General features: G+C 45.9%; 1 protein-coding gene across 1 annotated transcript in view; it reads left to right on the forward strand.

Annotated features, from left to right (window-relative positions):
• Window positions 1-19,389, forward strand: part of ARHGAP35 (Rho GTPase activating protein 35) — a 43,448-nt gene extending 24,059 nt beyond the window's left edge. The window contains 6 exon segments of the mRNA XM_026715484.2: window positions 3,504-3,648; window positions 14,641-14,718; window positions 15,985-16,116; window positions 18,414-18,519; window positions 18,926-19,227; window positions 19,230-19,389. Of these exon segments, the coding sequence (XP_026571269.2) occupies window positions 3,504-3,648; window positions 14,641-14,718; window positions 15,985-16,116; window positions 18,414-18,519; window positions 18,926-19,227; window positions 19,230-19,279 (813 nt within the window). The 3' untranslated portion in view covers window positions 19,280-19,389.
• Window positions 19,390-19,628: the final 239 nt, after the last annotated feature.

A 19,628-nucleotide genomic window follows, 5' to 3' on the forward strand; every position in this document is an offset into this window, starting at 1 on the left:
GTTGTAAATCACCGGGGCTTTTTAAAAGTTGGCTCCTTTTATTGTCGCTTATGGTCATGAGGTAATATATATGGCTCCTTCTGTTACCTTTTGGATTTATTCCTCAATAAATCTCCCTAGAGTAAGCAGTCTAGGATAGTAGAAGTACAAGCATCCTCCCAAGAGGTGAATCAGTGCACCTTGTTTAATCTTGAAATATAATCTGCTAGGGTGAGCGGACAAAGTTAAAAAAGACACACTCCGTCTTCATGCGCATTTATCAAGGGACTTTGGCGTATGTGTTCGCTGAAGCCAGCCACAGTTGTAAATATCCCTTGAATCTTTTTGCCTGAATGTAAGTTTCCAACCTCTTTAAGCCTGATTGAGTCAAGAAATGTCACTGAATTATAATTTGGCTGGTGGATGGTTTGCAAGTAGTCCTCGATGTATCACCACAGTTGAGTCCAGCATCTTGATTGCTCAGTGAGACGGTTGCTAACTGAGTTTTTTGCACCATTTCGTGCCACAGTTGTTACGGGAATCACTGCAGCTGAGAATGGTTGTTGAGTGAATCTGGCTTCCCCCTTGACTTGGCTTGTCAGAAGGTCTCAAAAGGGGATTATGGGACCCCAGCGCACTGCGACTGTCGTAAACACGAGTCAGTTGCCAAGGGTCTGAATTTGGCTCACACGGCCACAGGAATGCTGCAACGGCCATAAGTGTGAAAAAGAGTCGTCAATCACTTTTTTCAGTGCCGTTCTAACTTCCAACAGCCACTAAACAAATGGTTTTAAGGCGGGGACTACCTGTATTTATCAACAGGTAGAATTTAAGCTCTTATTAAGCTATGGTTACCTGGTTTAATTTCTTGTTAAAGTACCTGGTATCTCCATACCGAAAGGTTCATTCTCTTCTGTGGTCTGAAAATAAATGGTTATACTCACTCACACACACACACGCCCCTTGTTGTTACAAGCTAGTATTGTTCAAAATATCCTCCTGTCACCAGAACCTTAGAAGAGGAAGTTGTATGGAAATAGACTAAACAGGAAATAGACAATGGAGAGGGTGAGAGGTTTCCTGGGGCCACGTGGTTCAGGAGATGTCCTCAAGGATTGGTATTTTAACTAGGCCACTGATTCCTTTCTTTCCTCCTTTCTTTCTTTCTTGAGCTCAAAATAACAAAACATCTGTCCTTGTATTTTGGGGCCCTCATTGTAATTGAGTCACACCTCACCTATTGTTACTTTTCAATTATTGCAGTGTGTCCATCTTCTCAGGTTTCCTGCCAACTTCCTCACCTTGAAAAAATGTCAATCGCTATTTTTACGATGAAAAGTCATTATAAATTTATTTATAAAACTACATAGGATGCCAACTCAGTGATTTGAGATTTACAAAAGTAGCTATATCGGGCAAATTTTAGGATTAAAGAGCTATTTATGGGAAGTCGGACCTCTTGTGCCCTGTTGGCTTTGTTTCAGAGATATTTCCTTACCTAAACAGAGAAGCAGAATGACCACAGGTAGGCAAAAGAGCAATGGGAGCACCGCCCGACTTCCTGATGGCTCCCCCGTTGACTTTGCCTGAATAAAGCCAGTCAGGAACTTTCAACAAGTGACGGTAGCAGTTTGGTACCATGTAGGGCACATTCTATTAAGCTTATTTGAGGTACCTTGATTAAAAAAAAATGTTGCTGTATGGTGCACCATTTCACCCAATTGAAGGTTACAGTCAAACAGGCCCGAAAGTTTTAGTGGAATATATATGATGCCAGTTAATTCTGCTTCCTTGTCTTTTTACATCCAAATACCGTGGATCAAATCTGTGTTTGATTTGGCAGATCCAGGATTGATTCAGCCAGAAATCTTTCTTTTTTGCTTGCTTTCTTTTTCTTCTTCTTTTTTCCTCCTCCTCCTCCTCCTCCTCCTCCTCCTCCTCCTCCTCCTCCTCCTCCTCCTCCTCCTCCTCCTCCTCCTCCTCCTCCTTTATATTTAAAAAAGAGGCTTGGATTAGGACTCTGATTTGGGGACTTAATCTTTCTCTTATGCAATCCCTGATCTGTGGTTGTTTTCATTTGCCTTTTTTTTATACAGGTAGTCCTCGACTTACAACTGCAATTGAGCCCAAAATTTCCTTTGCTAAGCGAGATGTTTGTTAAGTAAATTTCACTCCATTTCGTGACCTTTCTTGCCACAATTGTTAAGGGAATCACTGCAGTTGTTAAGTTATTTACCCGGTTGTTAAGTGAATGGGGCTTCCCCATTGACTTTACTTGTCAGAAGGTCGCAAAGGGGGATCACATCACCCTGGGACACTGTGACCATCATAAATATGAACCAATTGCCAAGCATCCAGATTTTGATCATGTGACCATGGGGGATGCTTCAATAGTCGTAAGTGTGAATAATGGTTGTTGGTCACTTTTTTCAGGGCCGTTGTAACTTCAGACAGTCACTAAATGAACTGTTGTAAATTGAGGACTAACTGTAGTTTGTAGCTCAGTGTTTAATAATCCTCTGCTGCTCATCTTTATGATGTGGGGATCTACTAGATCTTGCCCTTGTTGCTCTAAGCTAGTCTTGGCATGTTGTTTCAGCCTCAACGCTATTTAAACTACAAAATACCTTTCACAGCACTGTTTTCAAAACAAAATCGTGTGTGATCTGCATCGTATTACCTTAATCTGGAGGAAGCAGAACAGAATCTTCCTCGTTCGCTTTTGCTGTCTTTGACGCCTGCCACTGTTTTGAATTCTCTGTTACTCAGTGTATAAATATGTTCATAATTATTTTGGTTGCGCTGAGCCTATTTTTCTCGTGGCTTATGTTGTGACATATCCCTTGAATGGCTTTCTGCTTTTTATATAACGTTTTCCAACTGGTGGTATTTATTGGTTAGGTTCCTGTCTTTTAAGAGCTCATGGTGACATAATTTCTGTTCCTTTCCCCCACCCCATTTCCCACGCTCACAAGCCTGCCAGGAATGGACGGGCAGAGTGTGGCTGACCTTTCAAAGATACCAGAGAGATTTCCGTGGCTAAGGATGGCTTGGGAATCTTGGTGGCCCTGCACCTAGTCTGGCATCTTACTCACTGCTGTGCAGTGGCTCAAAGTCACCCAGCTGGCTTTCATGGTTAAGGTGGGATTGGAACTCACCGTCTCCTGATTTCTAGATCACCACCTTAACCACTACACCAATTCATATTGCAAGCATAACTTGAGCAAATACGACTTACTAGCAGTTTGTGCTTTCGGACATATAGATCCCCTTTGTCTAATCAGATGTAAGTGAAATGTGGAGCTATCATCTTTAGGCAATAAAACAGTCCTTCCTTCCTTCCTTCCTTCCTTCCTTCCTTCCTTCCTTCCTTCCTTCCTTCCTTCCTTCCTTCCTTCCTTCCTTCCTTCCTTCCTTCCTTCCTTCCTTCCTTCCTTCCTTCCTTCCTTCCTTCCTTCCTTTCTTTCTTTCTTTCTTAGTATACATTCCCAGCCATACTAATTCTGATTAATTGTTTTCTACAGAAACCAAAGCCTAAGCCTCGACCATCTATCACAAAGACTACCTGGGAGAGCAACTATTTTGGGGTGCCTCTGACCACTGTAGTGACCCCAGAGAAGCCCATTCCCCTTTTTATTGAGAGATGCATCGAATACATTGAAGCAACAGGTAAGCAAGAAAGCCGTGTTTTAATAGTTAAAGTTGGTGTTTAAGGCGAGTAGCAGCCAGAGAGTAGCAGGGCCACACTGCTTAAGTGGCCACACCTGGGTCTGTCAAAATGTGGGGGTTTCCCTTTAAAAAAAAAAAAAAAGTGTGATATGCCTATTTCAGTGACAGATCCTTGGTGCTCTCTGAGGTTGGTTGGGTTCTTGCAGACATTTCATTACCCAAACTAGGTAACATCATCAGTCCAACTAATTTGGGTAGTGAAATGTCTGCAAGAACCCAACCAAGCTCAGAGAGCTTCAAGGATGTCACATTTCAATACTTTGCAGATATTCTTCTTTATTGGTATATGTTTTAAGACACACGCTTCCGTTTTCATCTATTTCCTTCTTTATAATGAAGGGAAACCACTAGTTTTTTAAAAATCATGTGGGGTACAAAGTGAGGAAATGGGGCCACTTGTGGCTCTGGAACCATGGGTGGCCCACTTCTGGCTGGAAATCCCAGCACTGTGTCGGAGATGGTTGATTTAGGATTGTTACCCTGAGGTTACAGTCCTCGGTAATACGGAGGAAGTCTTGGAGTGCCGTTCTGCTTCAGTTTCTCATGCTTTCAGAGCAACTTCGTAATTTTTGGTTGCTGAAATTGTAGAGTGTGCTCTCCTTCTTGCGATAATTGTGATAATGCTCATACAGTTAAGGACAAAATCGGGAGCTCCTAATTGGCAGGGTTTTTTGTGTTTTTTTTTCCCCTGTTTCTGCCTCACTTCAGGTTCTCACAGCCTGCAGTGATGGAGCAAAATAAAGGGGTTTTTATCATCCTTTGTCTTGTGAGCAAATAACACACGATTAAACAAAAACCACTGGGACACCTACTGCCTGCCTAAGCAGAAGAAATAAAAAATGAACTCAGGACAGGAATAAATCCGAAAGTCTCAGCACGCTGGTTAAGAGACCGAAATGATTTGTCCACGTAACTTATTGAATGTGGTTTAAGCTAAAACTGCCTGGGAGACATGATGTATTCTGGTAGGAGTTGTACTTGGACTTCAAAGTGTTCTGTGGATGTGGCTGCCATCTGTCCTTCCCTTGGTTAATTATGTAGAGATAACCTTTGAACTGCCAGGAGAGTTTTAGGCGGTTGCGTCTTGCATCACTACACCTGTTCTTTGCTGATTCTTACTGGCGTGTCCCGCAGGTAGAAAGCTCTTTTGATGTTATCCCAAAAGCTGCAAAACTCTTTGGAGAAGAGAGGGGGGGGTCATTCAGCTGTGTTTATTACATTAAATAAATGGACTTACACTAAATAAACATATATGCAATTCAAATAATTATTATAGTTATTTTTTTTTTGCATTGGCTCTTGGAACTCCGTGACTAAAATGGGACATGCTGCATTTTTGTGAAGGCTTAAACCAATTGTAAGGGCCTCTCCCCTCTAAGTGATAAGTCTCCCAAACTTATTTCCTTATCAGCTCTCCTCTTTACCGCATCAATAATTGACAGTCGTGTCTAACCGTGGAGGTTCAAACAGAATATGAATCTTTTTATCCCTTGCAGCTACAGCAGGTGAAATTGGATAGCATCTGCCAGCTGCTTAATTATTTAACTATTAGCCAGGTTGATCTGGAAACCTTAAAAGACATCTTTGCATTGCATATGCATATTCCCCCGTAGGATAAGTGCTTGGCAACCCTCAGGGTAAAATCGCAAAGCTGACTTTTGCCCACGGAATATTTGCTCTTATTTCTAGAGAAAATCAGAATTTCAGATTAGTTATTTGGATTGAAATGTTTGTTTTGCCTTTGAGCCTGGTTCTCACTGGCTCCTAAGAGCTTAGATCTTGACTGCCTTCATTTTGGGGCACGAGTAGTATTTGCTTGTGGCTTGGAGGGGCTGTTTTGTTAAAAATCACTCGTTTGATTGCTGGATGAAGTTCCAGTTTGCTAATCTGTCAGTTTAAAAGCAAAGTTGCAGGTACTCTTGGCCGCTGCTAATAAATTGGATGTTCTTGGGGGAAACCAGACAACAGCCGGCGTTCCGCTTATGTGTCTGTTGAGGGCATGAACATACCTAACACACAACCGTTCAGTGCTCTGTTCCCACCAACCGGGAATAAAGACAAACTGAGAATGAGGTTCAGGTAATCCTTGACTTACAATATTTCATCTAGTAACCGTTCAGAGTTACGACAGCGCTGAAAAAAGGGACTTGCGACCATTTTTCACACTTATGACTGTTGCAGCATCCTCAGGGTCATGTGACTTACATTCAGATGGCTGGCAACTGGTTCATATTTACGATGGTTGCCCTGTCCCTGCGGGGGGTCCCGTGATCTCCTTTTGCGACCTTCTGATGGGCAAACTCAGTGGGGAAGCCAGATTCACTTAACAACCATTATCAGCTGCAGTGATTCACTTAACAACTGTGGCAGGAAAAGTCATAAAATGGGGCAAAACTCACTTGACAACTGTCTCACTTAGCAACATAAATTCTGGGCTCACTTGTGGTCGTAAGACAAGGCGTATGTGTATTTCACAAGCAGGATGAAAACCTAAATAGTAAATCACTTTACACAACTGATGGCTCTAGAACAGGATTTGTCAATCTCGGCAATTTTAAGACCTGTGGACTTGAACTCCCAGAATCCCCTAGCCAGTTTTGCTAGGGAATTCTGGGAGTTGAAGTCCACAGGTCTTAACATTGCCGGGGTTGGACACCCCTGACGTTACAGAAAGCTTTTAAACCATGTTGGATGCTTCTTGAGAGTGATTTTCAAACAGAATATCCTGCAGACAGAGCATGGGGCAACCTTCCCTGCACTGTATCCTATGCTTGACATGCTTCCTGTTAAATCTGTTCTCCACATTCCCTATTCCTCTTCTACCTTTTTACCTGCCTGGTAACTCTGAGAGGCACCTCATTTTCTCGAAAGCACGTCAGAGCAATAAGCCTCTTAACGGATATAATTGGGAAAGAGTAAAAAATAATAAGTTGGCTTGTATTGAATGCCGCATCGAGAGATAGAAACTCTTCTTAGTGTGGACTTTGGCAGAGAACTGCACATTGTGGAAAATTTGATTACTTTTATTTATGTCTCTGTGTGTGTATGTCTGTCCCTGTCTCTGTTTCTCTCTGTCTCTCTCTCTCTCTCTCTCTCTCTCACACACACACACACACACCCCTTGGTCTCATTAGTGGTTAAAGGTGTTTGAAGATGGCTACTTTCATATAACCTCCTCGCTTGTATGAAACTAATACTACATGATTTAAATATTAAATTCACACAGAATGGATTAACAACCAATAAAATAGTGATCCATGATGTTATTTCCTTAATGCTAATAAACTCCCAGATTACAGTATGGTATAATTTAACACAGAGAATATTTTTGGAAAGAACGAAAGAGATTCAGATACGTATTTTACCAGCCAAAGTTTATGTGATTGCATATCTCATATGTTTCATTTTACTAACTGGAAATAAGTAAAAGTGTCAAAATATTTGTTTTTCACTTTAAAAATGGCCTGTCTCTGTCTATTGGAAGAGATGCAATGAAATTGCCTCGTTTTGCACTTCTCATTTTTTACCCTATTTCTATATAAGGTATCAGTCAGTTGAACTGAGCCTGGATTATATTGAAAAACTATCTTTAAAGTTAGACAGAGAATAGGAAGGATGAAATGAAAAAGTAAAAATGTAGCATTTGTGGAATTAATTTACTGGGGTCTTTTTTTCCCCCGAAATAAAAGAAGGAATTTTACTAGAGTGGTTGGCTCCATCAAGCATTACTTAGTATGATGGCCATGACTCAACATGGTGAGTTTGGGCTTAGTTAAACAAAGGAAACATTGAGGTATTTTTCAAAGCAATCTTCCAAAGTTCACATGGTTACCATCTGCAAATGTCTTGGAGAACTTGGCAATGCAACTGGAATTCAGTCTTCTGCAATGCCATAGAAAGATTGGGCTGCAATAACGAACGGCGTGGGGAAAATTCAACGGGTGACTTTCAAACCCTGGTTTATAAACATGCGTGGGATCGCAAACTCTGTTTTGCTCTCTCCCTAAACTTGTCTGTAGTTTGATTTACCCATAGTTTGGCGTTTTGTGAACTTTGGCACAACGATCGATCATTGGAGGACAAGTTTCTGGATCAAAGCTGTCAGGTCCCACCATAGTCTTTGGTATCGACATGGGGGCATGAGTAGGGCACCAACTTTCAAATCACCTTTGAGTAGCAATAACAATACAACAGAGTTGGAAGGGACCTTGGAGGTCTTCTAGTCCAACCCCCTGCACAAGGAAGAAACCCTATAGCATTTCAGACAAATGGTTATCCAAATCTCCTATTAAAAATTTCCAGTGTTGAAAGAACCACGACTTCTGGAGGCAAACAGTTACATTTCTCCTTAGTTCCAGGTTGCTTCTCTCCTTGATAAGTTTCCATACGTTGCTTCTTGTCTGGCCTTGCAGTGCTTTGGAGGATAGGTTGACCCCTTGCTCTTTGCGGCTGCCCCATCTATTTTAGAAGATAGCTAGGCTCCAAACCAAGCAGCTTTCTGAGGTCCCAAATCTAATCAATTCAATCAATTTATTGCTGCTGCCATCCCAGAAGACGTTCTGCCAGGGCCCAGCGCCTTCAAGCCTCACCAACTCCATCCTTGCGCGCCAGCTGTTCCTTTGCGGCTCCGGATTATTTTCAATTTTCCCAAAGTGGCCCCATTTCCCTTTACAAGTTGCACTGTTGCTCCAAACCATGGTTTGGATTTTTAAGGCATGATTATGAACATGCTGGCTAGGGAATTCTGGGAGTTGAGGTCCACACGTCTTAAGGTTGACAAGGTTGAGAATCGTTGGTCTAGAAATTGCTGTAACGTCACGCAGAATCTAAGCCTCTGTCATTAATCACAATGCCAAAATAATGAAACTTGCAACTGAAGTCCCAGCCTGTCATCTGTGGCATGCACACCTGTAAAGGACCAACCGGAACAGGGTTCTGCCAAGAAACGGCGCAGATTTAAAGCAGTATGGTCTCTTGGAGCTGATCCGATTCTTTGCCTGGCAGGAGAACAGTTAGACTGTCCTCTATTGTGTTTGACAATTGCTCTGCCCTTGTGATGACACCGACACATCCGAATGTGAACCGCGGGGAATTTTCTTTTTGCTACCTGATAGCAAAACACAGACGCTAAACGATCGGACTGGCAGGCCCAGGGAGGTTGTGAGAAGTTCCTTTTTCCCCAGTCCCCAATAATGGTCACGTTTTTACGTGGCTTCCTTGGATCTGTTAGGATTGAAATCAAAGAACAGTAGCTCTTCAGGGGAGAAGGGTTGCGCTCACATCGGCCCAAGCAAGAGCGGTTGACATCCGAAAAGGAGCTGGCATTTTTATGAAGGCCCCATCAGAATTTCAGCCCACTGATGTCATGGACTTGGAATGTGGTAAGGCAAGAATAGATACCAGGGCAGAGATTTTAATAATAATAGTAATAATAATAATCAAGAGATTTGCAGAGTTTTAAGAATTGCTTCAAAGTGGTTGTTTTCAGCTAAGAAGTTGCAGACTGGAAGGAAAACTAAATCCAGGTGGTTCTGTGGAAGGATTGTTTTACAATTTAACCATTTCTTTCTTTGAGAGTGGCATCAACTATCAAATGAATGGTGCAGTTGTACTGTAGAGGTTATGTAAAATCTCTCTAATACCGAAACAAATTTTGCCTTCTAGGGCAAACGTTGACAGCTTTAAGACATGTGGAGTCCAACTGCTGGCTGGGGAATTCTGGGAGTTGGAATCCACAACTCTTAAAATAGAGTTGAGAAACACTCCAGGGTTAGATTTCAAGAAATCTATGAACTTCAGTGGCAAAGAAAAATATCTTCATTTCCACTGATCTCTAACTGAAAATTGGCTTGTGTTTTTATTGATTTAATGGATTAGAGGAGGGAAAAGCCATATATATTGTCATATTGTGTATTTTTAAATACTTTGATCACTGTACTTGAGCATAATTTGTTCCTTTAATAGCACAATCTATGACATATTTAATGCATTTAAATAATTCCCCCCCCCCCCAGGTGGTAATATGTTTGATGTTGGCTAAATGCATTTCTGCTAGTTTCTCTGAAACCGAAGCTACCTACTTTCATATTAATCATATTTCACACACATTTGAGGAAAATTCTGTTTGTGCTGACAGATCTTTGATAGCAAATGGCACCTTAAAATGTTTCTAATTTAGGTACAGGCTTGGATCAATTAGACATTTTGATTTGTTTTTTTCAGGAATATTTTTAATATTTTCTAACACTGCAAGAAGACGACTAATTATAGGACGGACATCAAACAGTGTTGAAAGGCTGATTATCTGTTTTCACAAATGAAATGTTTACAGAAAAACACAGATTTGTGATGCAGTTTATTGCCACATTCGGGCTGAAGCTCCTTGAAAGACACGATGTGGAAAAGAGCAGGCTACAAACGGATGCTTTGGGAATAAGCTGGCTTGCCTCCTTGAGTTTTTGCTAGATGAGAATTTTGTTTGTTGAGATGGAGTCCGCCTTGATTGGGATAAGCTGTTTTACAGCCATACTTTGACTGACATTCCCATTTTATGAAATGATCGACGAAGAGTTGAGCAACGACTGAGATAAGAGTTGAACAGAAACGTGCAGATTGGTTAAGATTTTTAAAAATGGATGATTATTATGTGTTTGCTTTTGAATGTTATCTGCTGTTCCCGTTATAATGGAACAACAGAGTTAGAAGGGACCTTGGAGGCTCTCTAGTCCAACCCCCTTGCTCAGGCCCATTGCAGACAAATGGATGTCCAACGTCTTCTTAAAAACCCGCAGTAGCGGACTACACACAACTTCTGGAAGCAAGTTGCTCTGCTGGTTAACTGTTCTCACAAAATCCTCCTTGGTTCTAGGTTGGTTCTGTCTTTGATAGTCTTCCATCCATCGCTGCTTGCTCTGCCTTCAGGTACTTTCAACCGACGTTGAAAACTTCCAATTCCTACCTCTTCCCCCCCCCCCCCCAATTTAAACTTTTATTTCCCTCCGTCCATCATTACCAGGGCAAATAACGCTGGCTGTTAATTTGCATATACAGTAAAACAATTGTCCTTCCATCATCCAGCAGCCGCAGCCGCTATATTTGGAGGCCGTTTGCTGCCTGCAGGAAGGATGGGGAGGCGTTGCCGCCTAATGTTCAGCTTCTCACAATTGTCCCATTCTGAAATCGGCCATGTTGGATGGAGTAACTCGATGGGACACTATGGGCTTCTCTGTTGAATAAAAGGGCAGTGGGGGGGTTGGGGGGGGGGGGAGGAAGGCCTCCGTTCCAAGAGGCATTGTTGTACTTGTCCCTTCCACGGGCGGAAGCCCATTAGCTGCCCTGCGACAGCTTTGCTCTGGGCATGACTCTGATGAATGGAGCGTGTGGGCTGGTTACAGGAAGCCGCTGGGGATTGGCGACATGGAAGAGGGCCTGCCTTCCGTCGGTCCTCCGGGTTCGTAGAATCCCGTTCTGTTCGCCTTGCTGAAAACCGAACGGTTGCAGGAACTGGGCCTGGCTAGTCTAGGGAAGAGAAGGACCAGGGGAGACAGGAGAGCAGCCTTCCAATATTTGAGGGGCTGCCACAGGGAGGAGGAAGGGGGTCAAGCTATTTTCCAAAGCCTCCTGAAGGCCAGACAAGGAATCATGGATGGAAACTGAAGAAGGAGAGAGATTCAACCTGGAAATAAGGAGAAACTTTCTGACAGGGAGAACAATCAACCCATGGAACAGAAGTTGCCCTCGGAAGTTGTGGGAGCTTCATCCCTGGAGGCTTTCAAGGACAGACTGGACTGCCATCAGTCAGAAATGGTGTAGGGTCTCCCGCTTGGGCAGGGGGTTGGACTAGATGACCTACTAGGTCCCTTCCAGCTAACACTAAGCAAAGTGTAAACTTCAAAGGACGTTGCCTTAAAAATGATCCGTGACTCCAACTGGGCTCTCCAGTGAACGTGGTCAAGGCTGTTAGGGACAGAAAGGGATGAATTTCTCTCCACCCCTGCCCCAACGTTGCTTTGTCTCTGTGCAGGGGGTCCTGGACTTACAGTTGTTCATTTAGTGACTGTTCTAAAATGAAATCAGCACTAAAAAAAAGGTGGCTTATGACCGTTTTTCACATTTAACGATGGTTGCAGCATCCCCCTGGGCACGTGATCAAAATTCAGGCGCTTGTCAACTCACTCGTCTTTACGACAGTCGCAGTGTCCTGGGGTCACGTGATCCCCCTTTTGCGACTTTCTGACAAGCAAAGTCAATGGGGGATCCGGGTTCACTTAGCAACCATTATCAGCTGCAGTGATTCACTTAACAACTGAGGCAATAAATAAAACAGGGAGAAACTCACTTAACAACTGTCTTGCTTAGCAACAGAAATTTGGGGCTCCGTTGGGGTCGTAAGTCGAGGACTACCTGTAGCGTAAAGGGACAATTTACAGTGTGTCATTTTAAGTCCAAATTAAACCCTGGGAAATTGCATTCAGGGTTTCTTGTATAATAAGTATTTTGGATTGCCGCTGAAGGGGTCGGTTGCCTATATCTTGCCTGCTTGTGAATCAGACGTGTATCTGTCAACAAAGAGGCTGGTTTTTGGCACAGAAACAGGGCTATTGTAATAGCTCACCTACTGTTCTCAGTACACAACGCCTGCCTAGTTTTGTGTGTGACAAGGATCGAGTGTAAAACAGGATTTTATAACATAAACATGGAAGTGGATTGCAGGAAATATTACTAAACATTGCTTTCTCACTGCACCAAAGCTGAGAGTAGCGCTCGCAATCGATGGTGCGATTGGAAGGAAGCTCCTTCTGGCTCGGATCTGATGGCCATTTTAGTTCCTCCTGGGTGTCTCTAAGTCCCCTGTATTACTTGCTGGCTCCGGCGAAGCCCCTGTTCCAGAACCTGCTTGTTTGCTATGTACAGCTGTGCATAACCTGGTCTTTCAGAAAACCCCTGCCTCATTTTAATTCCTTACATGGGTGGGGCATCCTTTGCCTCCCAACCAGGGATTAATCGCATAATTGCAACTGGCAGTCAGGAGCTTTTAAAGCCATTGGGGACCTCTGTCCTCTGAATCAACCTTGCAGACTCTCCTGTTTGTAATGTACCTTCCTTGAATGGGAGATAGGCAGCCCTTTGCATTTCTCTCAAGTAGGCTTCTTGGAAAGCAGCAGTCCAAATTTGAAGATGCTAAGACGCTGAATTGCTCACCAGCAGGTAGATTGATGAAAACCTTCCTGCAGGTACCAAGAAGGATAATTTGTGTCCCCCTCCTGGTTTCTTAGCTTTATGATGGCTTCCAGATTTCCATGCCAGCTTTCTTTCCACTCAATGCCTTCTCGTTTAAAAAAAGAGAACCATTAAACTTTCTTGAACTTAAAATAACCGGGCACTCTGGGATTTATGCGTCAGGCTTTCTCGTAAGCTTGTAATCTTTACTTCAGGCCCAGTAAGATAAACCAAAACCGAAAAGGCAGGGGAAGAGAGTCTGTTTGCTAAACACCAGATGAGATTCTGGCACAGGCAAGTTTTAAACCAGAATCAGGTTGTTTAATTGCTTTCTTTGGGAAGAAAATGCTCCCATATTGAAGGAGATACAGGTAATCCTTGATTTATGACCACAGTTGAGCCCCAAACTTCTGTTGCTGTAAGCAAGGCCATTGTTCAGTGTGTTTTCCCCATCTTCTGACCTTTTGCCACAGTTATTAGAGAATCATGCGGTCTTTAAGTGAGAATCTGGCTTACTCCATTGATTTTGCTGTTGGAAGCCGGCTGGGAAGGTTACAAATGGTGATTACACGACCCTTTGATCACGTGACCACGGGGGAACGCAGCAGTGGTCATAAGTGTGAAAAACGGTCATGTCTCTTCAGTGCCGTTGTGACTTGGAATGGTCACTAAATGAACTGTTGTAAGTCGAAGACTGCCTGTAATCACAGAGGCACTGTCAAAGCAGTTGGTGGACCTATATTTTTTAGCACTTGTGCTTTGGATTTGGATACTTACAGTGACCAGGTGTTTCATTCATACCACCCTCTCCCCATCCTCAGGTTGCAAAAAAAAACCCGCCTTAGCCATTCGTTGCAGGTCATTTATAGCCCTTTGCAATCAGGAAATATAATTTCAACCCATTTCTGCAGGGGCCTGAGGTTAGGACAGGGTTCTAGTAATTATACTTTTAGCTATCGTTATCTCCCCACAGCATCTCGGAGCAATTAAAATCCACCACAAAGGGATCCTATAAACAGCTACAGCCACACGGTTATACGTGATAGAGAAAGCAGAAAGGCAGAATGTTATTCACCACCGTTTCTGCCTCAGTTTGTTTTTCTAGTTGTAACCTCCGCTGCTGGTTTATTTGCTCTGGAGTTCTTTCTGCCTCTTTTAGCAATTTAAAAGAGCTTTAGTAGTTGGAAGGAACCAAGGGACACGAACGATCGAACTGCTGGCGGTGGGCAGAGTTAGTCTGCCATACTCATTTCCCTTGAATGCAGGGCAAATGTAATACAAAATCACACTTTCCTCAGTGTTTTGGGGTCTTTGGTGCTCCCTGAGCTGTGTCAGTTTTCTTGCAGACCTCTCATTACCCAATTAAGTAACCTTATCAGTGCTGGAAGGGAGGAGAAGGACTGTGGGGTCCTTGGTGCTTTGTGAGCGCGGTTGTTTCCTTGCAGGTGTTTTAGGACCCAGATTATCGTTTCTAGAAGGGGGAGGACGAAATGACTGTGGGGGTTTGGTGCTCTTTGAGCTCGGTTGCTTTCTTGCAGACGTTTTGTGACCAAAATAGGTAACCTCATCAATGCTGGTGAAATCATTGCCTGGACTCCGTCCCCGTCTATGCTTTGAGTCTTCCATCAAGTATTTCTTTCCTGGTAATGCGGTCTTCGGAGTTGCGCTTTTCCTCTTCTCTAACCTTTTCTCTCTCCTTCCACTCCCCACCAGGGTTGAGTACTGAAGGGATCTACCGGGTGAGCGGAAACAAGTCCGAGATGGAAAGCTTGCAGCGGCAATTTGACCAAGGTAGGACCTGCAGCCTCTGCGCTTTTCCCCGAGAAGGGAGAGGCAGTCCAGGAACGCAGTCACGGTTTGCGGGGAGGCGGATTGTGGGTGGTGGGGTGGGGGTGGGGGACTCTTGATTTTAACTTTTTTTCTGGAAGGCCAACCAACCTGGAGACAGAGGCACCTCCAATGGGCGGCCATTCCAGAGGGGTCCCCTTGCGGAAGCCCCCTTGCGGAAAAACACGGCTCCCAAAGCGGGGGACAACCTGCTACTTTTCCCAGCAGGATCATAACACACAGGCAGTCCTTGACTTACGACCACAGTTGAGCCCACAATTTCTGGGGCTAGGTGAGCTTTGCCCACGTTTTACGACCTCGGTTGCTGCAGTTGTTAAGCGAGTCATTGCAGCTGTTCAGTTAACAACACCGTTGTTAAGAGAATCCAGCTTCCCCGTTGACTTTGCTCGTCAGAAGGTCACATAAGGTGACCCCGGGAGCCCTGTGACGATCATAAATATGAGTCAGTTGCTGAATTTTGATGACATGACCAAGGGGAGGTTGCAGTGGACGTAAATGTGAAAAATAATCATAAGTCATTTTTTCCTATTGAGATAACTTTGAACAGTCACTAAATGAAACCTTTGTAAGTCAGGGACTGCCTGTAATTGGAGAGATTCTGGTCTTAAGAGATAGCAATAGCATTTAGACTTATATACCCCTTCACAGTGCTTTCCAGCCCTCTCTGAGCGGTTTACAGAGTCAGCCTCTGGCCCCCAACCATCCGGGTCCTCATTTAATCCACCTCGGAAGGACGGGAGGCTGAGTCAACCTGGAGCCGGTCAGGATTGAACTGCTGGCAATTGGCAGAATTAGCCTGCAGTACTCCATTCTAACGGGAGGGGAGGGGAGGGGAGGGAAGGGAAGGAAGGAAGGAAGGTTGGTTTACAGAGTCAGCCTCTTTGCCCCCAACAATCTGGGTCCTCATTTTTACCTACCTCGGAAGGACGGAAGGCTGAGTCAGCCTGGAGCCTGGTGGGATTCGATCTGGCAAATTGCAGGCAGCCGGCAGTCAGCAGAAGTAGCCTGCAGTACTGCACTCTAACCACTGCGCCACTCTCAAAGTGTCAAGGGAAATGAGTGGCCACTAGGGTCCCTCTTTCCAATTGTCCAGCCTCCTTTGAAGGAACTTTTTAGCTGGGGCCTCCCCCCTCCCCCTCCCGCTTCTGCTGGTCTTTCCTTTGCAGTTCTTTGATAGGCAGGCCTAACCGCTGAGTCCTCTCCTCACAGATCATAACCTGGACTTTGCTGAGAAGGACTTCACTGTGAACACTGTGGCTGGAGCCATGAAGAGCTTCTTCTCCGAGCTGCCCGATCCTCTGGTACCCTACAACATGCAGATTGAGCTGGTGGAGGCCCACAGTGAGTAGGATGTGCTGCCGGCCCCTCTTAGAACCCGCCAAAGGGAGAAACCCCTCGTGCTCATTTTTGAAACAGGACCCACAAAGAGGACTAGCGACACTTGCTTGCGAGCTGTTGAACTTCCAAATTGCGTGTGTCCTGGAATGTTGTTGCCATAGAGCAGAGATCCCCAAACTTGGCCACTTTAAGACTTGCGGACTCCAACTCCCAGAATTCCCCAGCCAGCTAGGCCTGCTTTTCTCTCTCTCTTCGTCTCCTAAAGTGGAGAGAGATTGCAGAGGAAGGGATCGCAAGAGAGTAAGCTCTGCCGGCTGGGGGATTCTGGGAGTTGAAGTCCACCAGTCTTAAAAGTGGCCCAGTTTGGGGACCCCTGCCGTAGAGCGATGGGATTCCGTGGCTCCACCTAGAGTCAGAAACGAAAACAGAATGGAAAACGGACAGCTGAAGCAGCATCTTCTAAGCTTTCCCCTGCTTTCTTCATTATCTTGGTTAATCCACTCAGAATTCTGGGAGTTGAAGTCCCACCGCCCATCTTAAAGAAGCCAAGATTGAGCATCCCTGGTCTGGGAAGCCTCTGTTCTGTTTCCAAGCTTCCCTGCCAATGTTGAAGTCCAAACAGACCCCCCACTTCCCCCCCTTTGAGCCAGCAATGCCGCTGTTGACAATCCCGGATTTCACTGCAGATGCACTTAAAATTGTCGGAGCTCCAAATGGCTCTTTAAATATTTAACTGTGTGGTCTATCTAAGTGGAGTTTGGCGTCTCTGCTTTAGAAGCCGTCTCGGAGGGACTCCTGACAAAAGATGCCTTTTGCTTTGGTTGCTCTAAAAGATGCTTTTTTAAAAAAAATACAAAAAATAATAATAATAACGAAGCTCAGAGCGCTATCCTCTCCCAGCGATGGATTCACCCAGTGACGTTGGTGCATTTTTAAAAGAAAAAAACTGCAGGACAGAAGCAAAGTCTCCTGTTGACTTAAGGAGCCGGCTTCTTCGGCACGCAGCCTCCGGTAATATTTATTGTGGCTTCTGCCACAGACATCCTTAATGCAGCCCTTTCAAACAAAAATCAGAGAAGTGTGGTTTAACTTTATCACCGTCAACATCTTGGGCTATTATTGTAAGGTGTTAGCAAGTACGAATTAAAAAGCAGAGATGCGATAAGTGGAAGAATTCACCATCGTGCTATCAGTGCAGATAATAAAATAGCAAGGAACCTAACTATTAAAGCTAATTAACAGGGTCGTAAAGAGTTGGTAAATAAAAATGCAAACGTGTATGTGCTAATACTAGGCTGCTAAGCAAAGTGCTGTGTGTGTGTGTGTCTGTGTGTCTGTGTGTTTTGTGCTTCTTCCATTCCGCTGTGTCTTCATTCTGGAGACTGCCTTGGCTAGTCCCTGCAGTTTTCTTGGCAAGGTTTTCCAGAAATGGGTTGCCATTGACTCCTCCGTAGGGCAGAAAGAAAATGACCGGCCCAACATCACCCAGCTGGTTTTGGGCTGAAGGCCGGACTATGCCTGGCTCAAAGCCTGACATCACTCCAAACAAAACAAGGTGCCTCCTGCAGAAGTGGTGAATTCTCCAACACCGGAAGTTTTTAAGAAGAGACTGGACAGCCATTTGTCTGAAATGGGATAGGGTTTCCTGGCTAAGCAGGGGGTTGGACTAGAAGACCTCCAAGGTCCCTTCCAACTCCATGATTCTATATCGTATTCTATATTATACCTGGATTTTTCTGTGAGGACTTGGGAAGACTTGGTTACTCCAAGGACCGCGGAGGAGCTAATTTCCCCCTTCCTGGTTTAAATAGAACGGATTTCATACGATGTGAGGCTTTGGCCTAGGAGTTTAGCCCAGGTCCACGTCAGTTCAGTCCTGCCAGCAATTTGAGGTTCTTGGGATTTGGGGAAGGAGAATGCAAAAGAAAGTTGTCTGATAAATGTAGGTTTATAGTACCTGATACCCCTTGCAGTAGTTTTTGGGGAAGGGAATTAATTTTAACGGCCGTACGTTCCTTGTAATCTTCAGCAGATTTGGCCGAATAAACTTCTCGGGTATTTTGACTGCCGTTTGTAAGGCTTTTGTAAGGCTTGTACAGCTGGCCTTCTTAGCTTGCCCGCTTCCCTAGAACAACTTTGGGGGCAACCCTGGCTGGTATTTGGGGGGTGGGGGGGGCGTGGGAGAGGCCGGGGTAAGCAGGTTTATTCCCTAAGCGGGAGCTGCTCCTGGCCCCACCTGGATGAGCCCCGAGGGCGACAAGAACCCCCCTACACCTTCTTCCTTTTCTCCCCTTCCGCAGAGATCAACGACCGAGAGCAGAAGCTGCACGCGCTCAAAGAGGTGCTGAAGAAGTTCCCCAAGGAGAATTACGAGGTCTTCAAATACGTCATCTCTCACCTGAACAAGTAAGCGGCCCCCGGCTCCCTCGGAGGTGGGCTGGAGCCCCCCCCCACGCCCCGCCACGCCCCGGGTGCGCCTGGAAAGCTAAGCACGCCGGTCGTGGGACGAACCCCGCGGGGACAGCAGAAGCTCCCCAGGGGGATCCCCTTCCCCGACACTCCTCCTGGTTAAGCCGGGGTCCTTGCCCCTTCTTTTTCCCAGGGCCGTTGTAACTTCGGACAGTCGCTAAGTGAACGACTGTCAGTCAGGAACCGCCCGCAGTTGGGACTCTGCGTCCCCAGTTCCTGAGCTGCCCAGAGCGGGAGAGCGCAGGTTGCTCTGGGGAAGCGTCAGGCCCCCTCTGGGAGGGTGGGGGGCGAGGGGCTCTGGCCTCCTGTGACTGACCCTCCCCCCCGCCCTTTGTGCTTGCAGAGTGAGCCACAACAACCGCACCAACCTGATGACCAGCGAGAACCTCTCCATCTGCTTCTGGCCCACCCTGATGCGCCCCGACTTCAGCACCATGGACGCCCTGACCGCCACCCGCATCTACCAGACAATCATCGAGCTCTTCATCCAGCAGGGCTCCTTCTTCTTCTACAGCCGGCCCATCGTCGACCCCCGGCGCCACCCCCAGCTCCCCTCGGCCCTGCCCGTCAGCGCCCCCTTCCTCTCCTCCACGCCCGTCCTGGCCCAGCCCTCCCGCCCAGACGCCGCCCCCTCGCCCCAGTCCCCCTCCAGTCCCTGCTCCCGCCGCCCCTCCAGGCCGAGCAGCACACACTGTGAACCCAGGCCGGGTCAGGAAGCAAGGCCCCTCCGTTGTGACGCAGAGGACGAGACGACCCGCCCCGGCGCCTCTGGGCCCGCCCTTCGCCTCCGCCGCTCGGCTCCAGACTTCCGTTGGGCCGAGCCACGGCGGACTGGCACCGTGGACCCCTCTGGAGCCTGGCTCGGCCTCGGGGCTGGCCTGGGAGGGCACCCTGGGGGGGGTCCCCCGCAGGAGGAGGCGGCTGGAGAGTCTGGAGCCCCCCCTTTCCACCGGGATCTCCTCGGACCCAAGCCAGAGAGGCCGGTTTAGCCCGGTTGGGGCGCTGGACCCGCTGCCTCCTTGGCCTCCCTCCGTGCGTGGACAGAG

The sequence above is a fragment of the Pseudonaja textilis genome, chromosome 10, assembly GCF_049901715.1.
Source record: "Pseudonaja textilis isolate UNSWEBS1 chromosome 10, rPseTex1.2, whole genome shotgun sequence".
Lineage (NCBI taxonomy): Eukaryota > Metazoa > Chordata > Lepidosauria > Squamata > Elapidae > Pseudonaja > Pseudonaja textilis.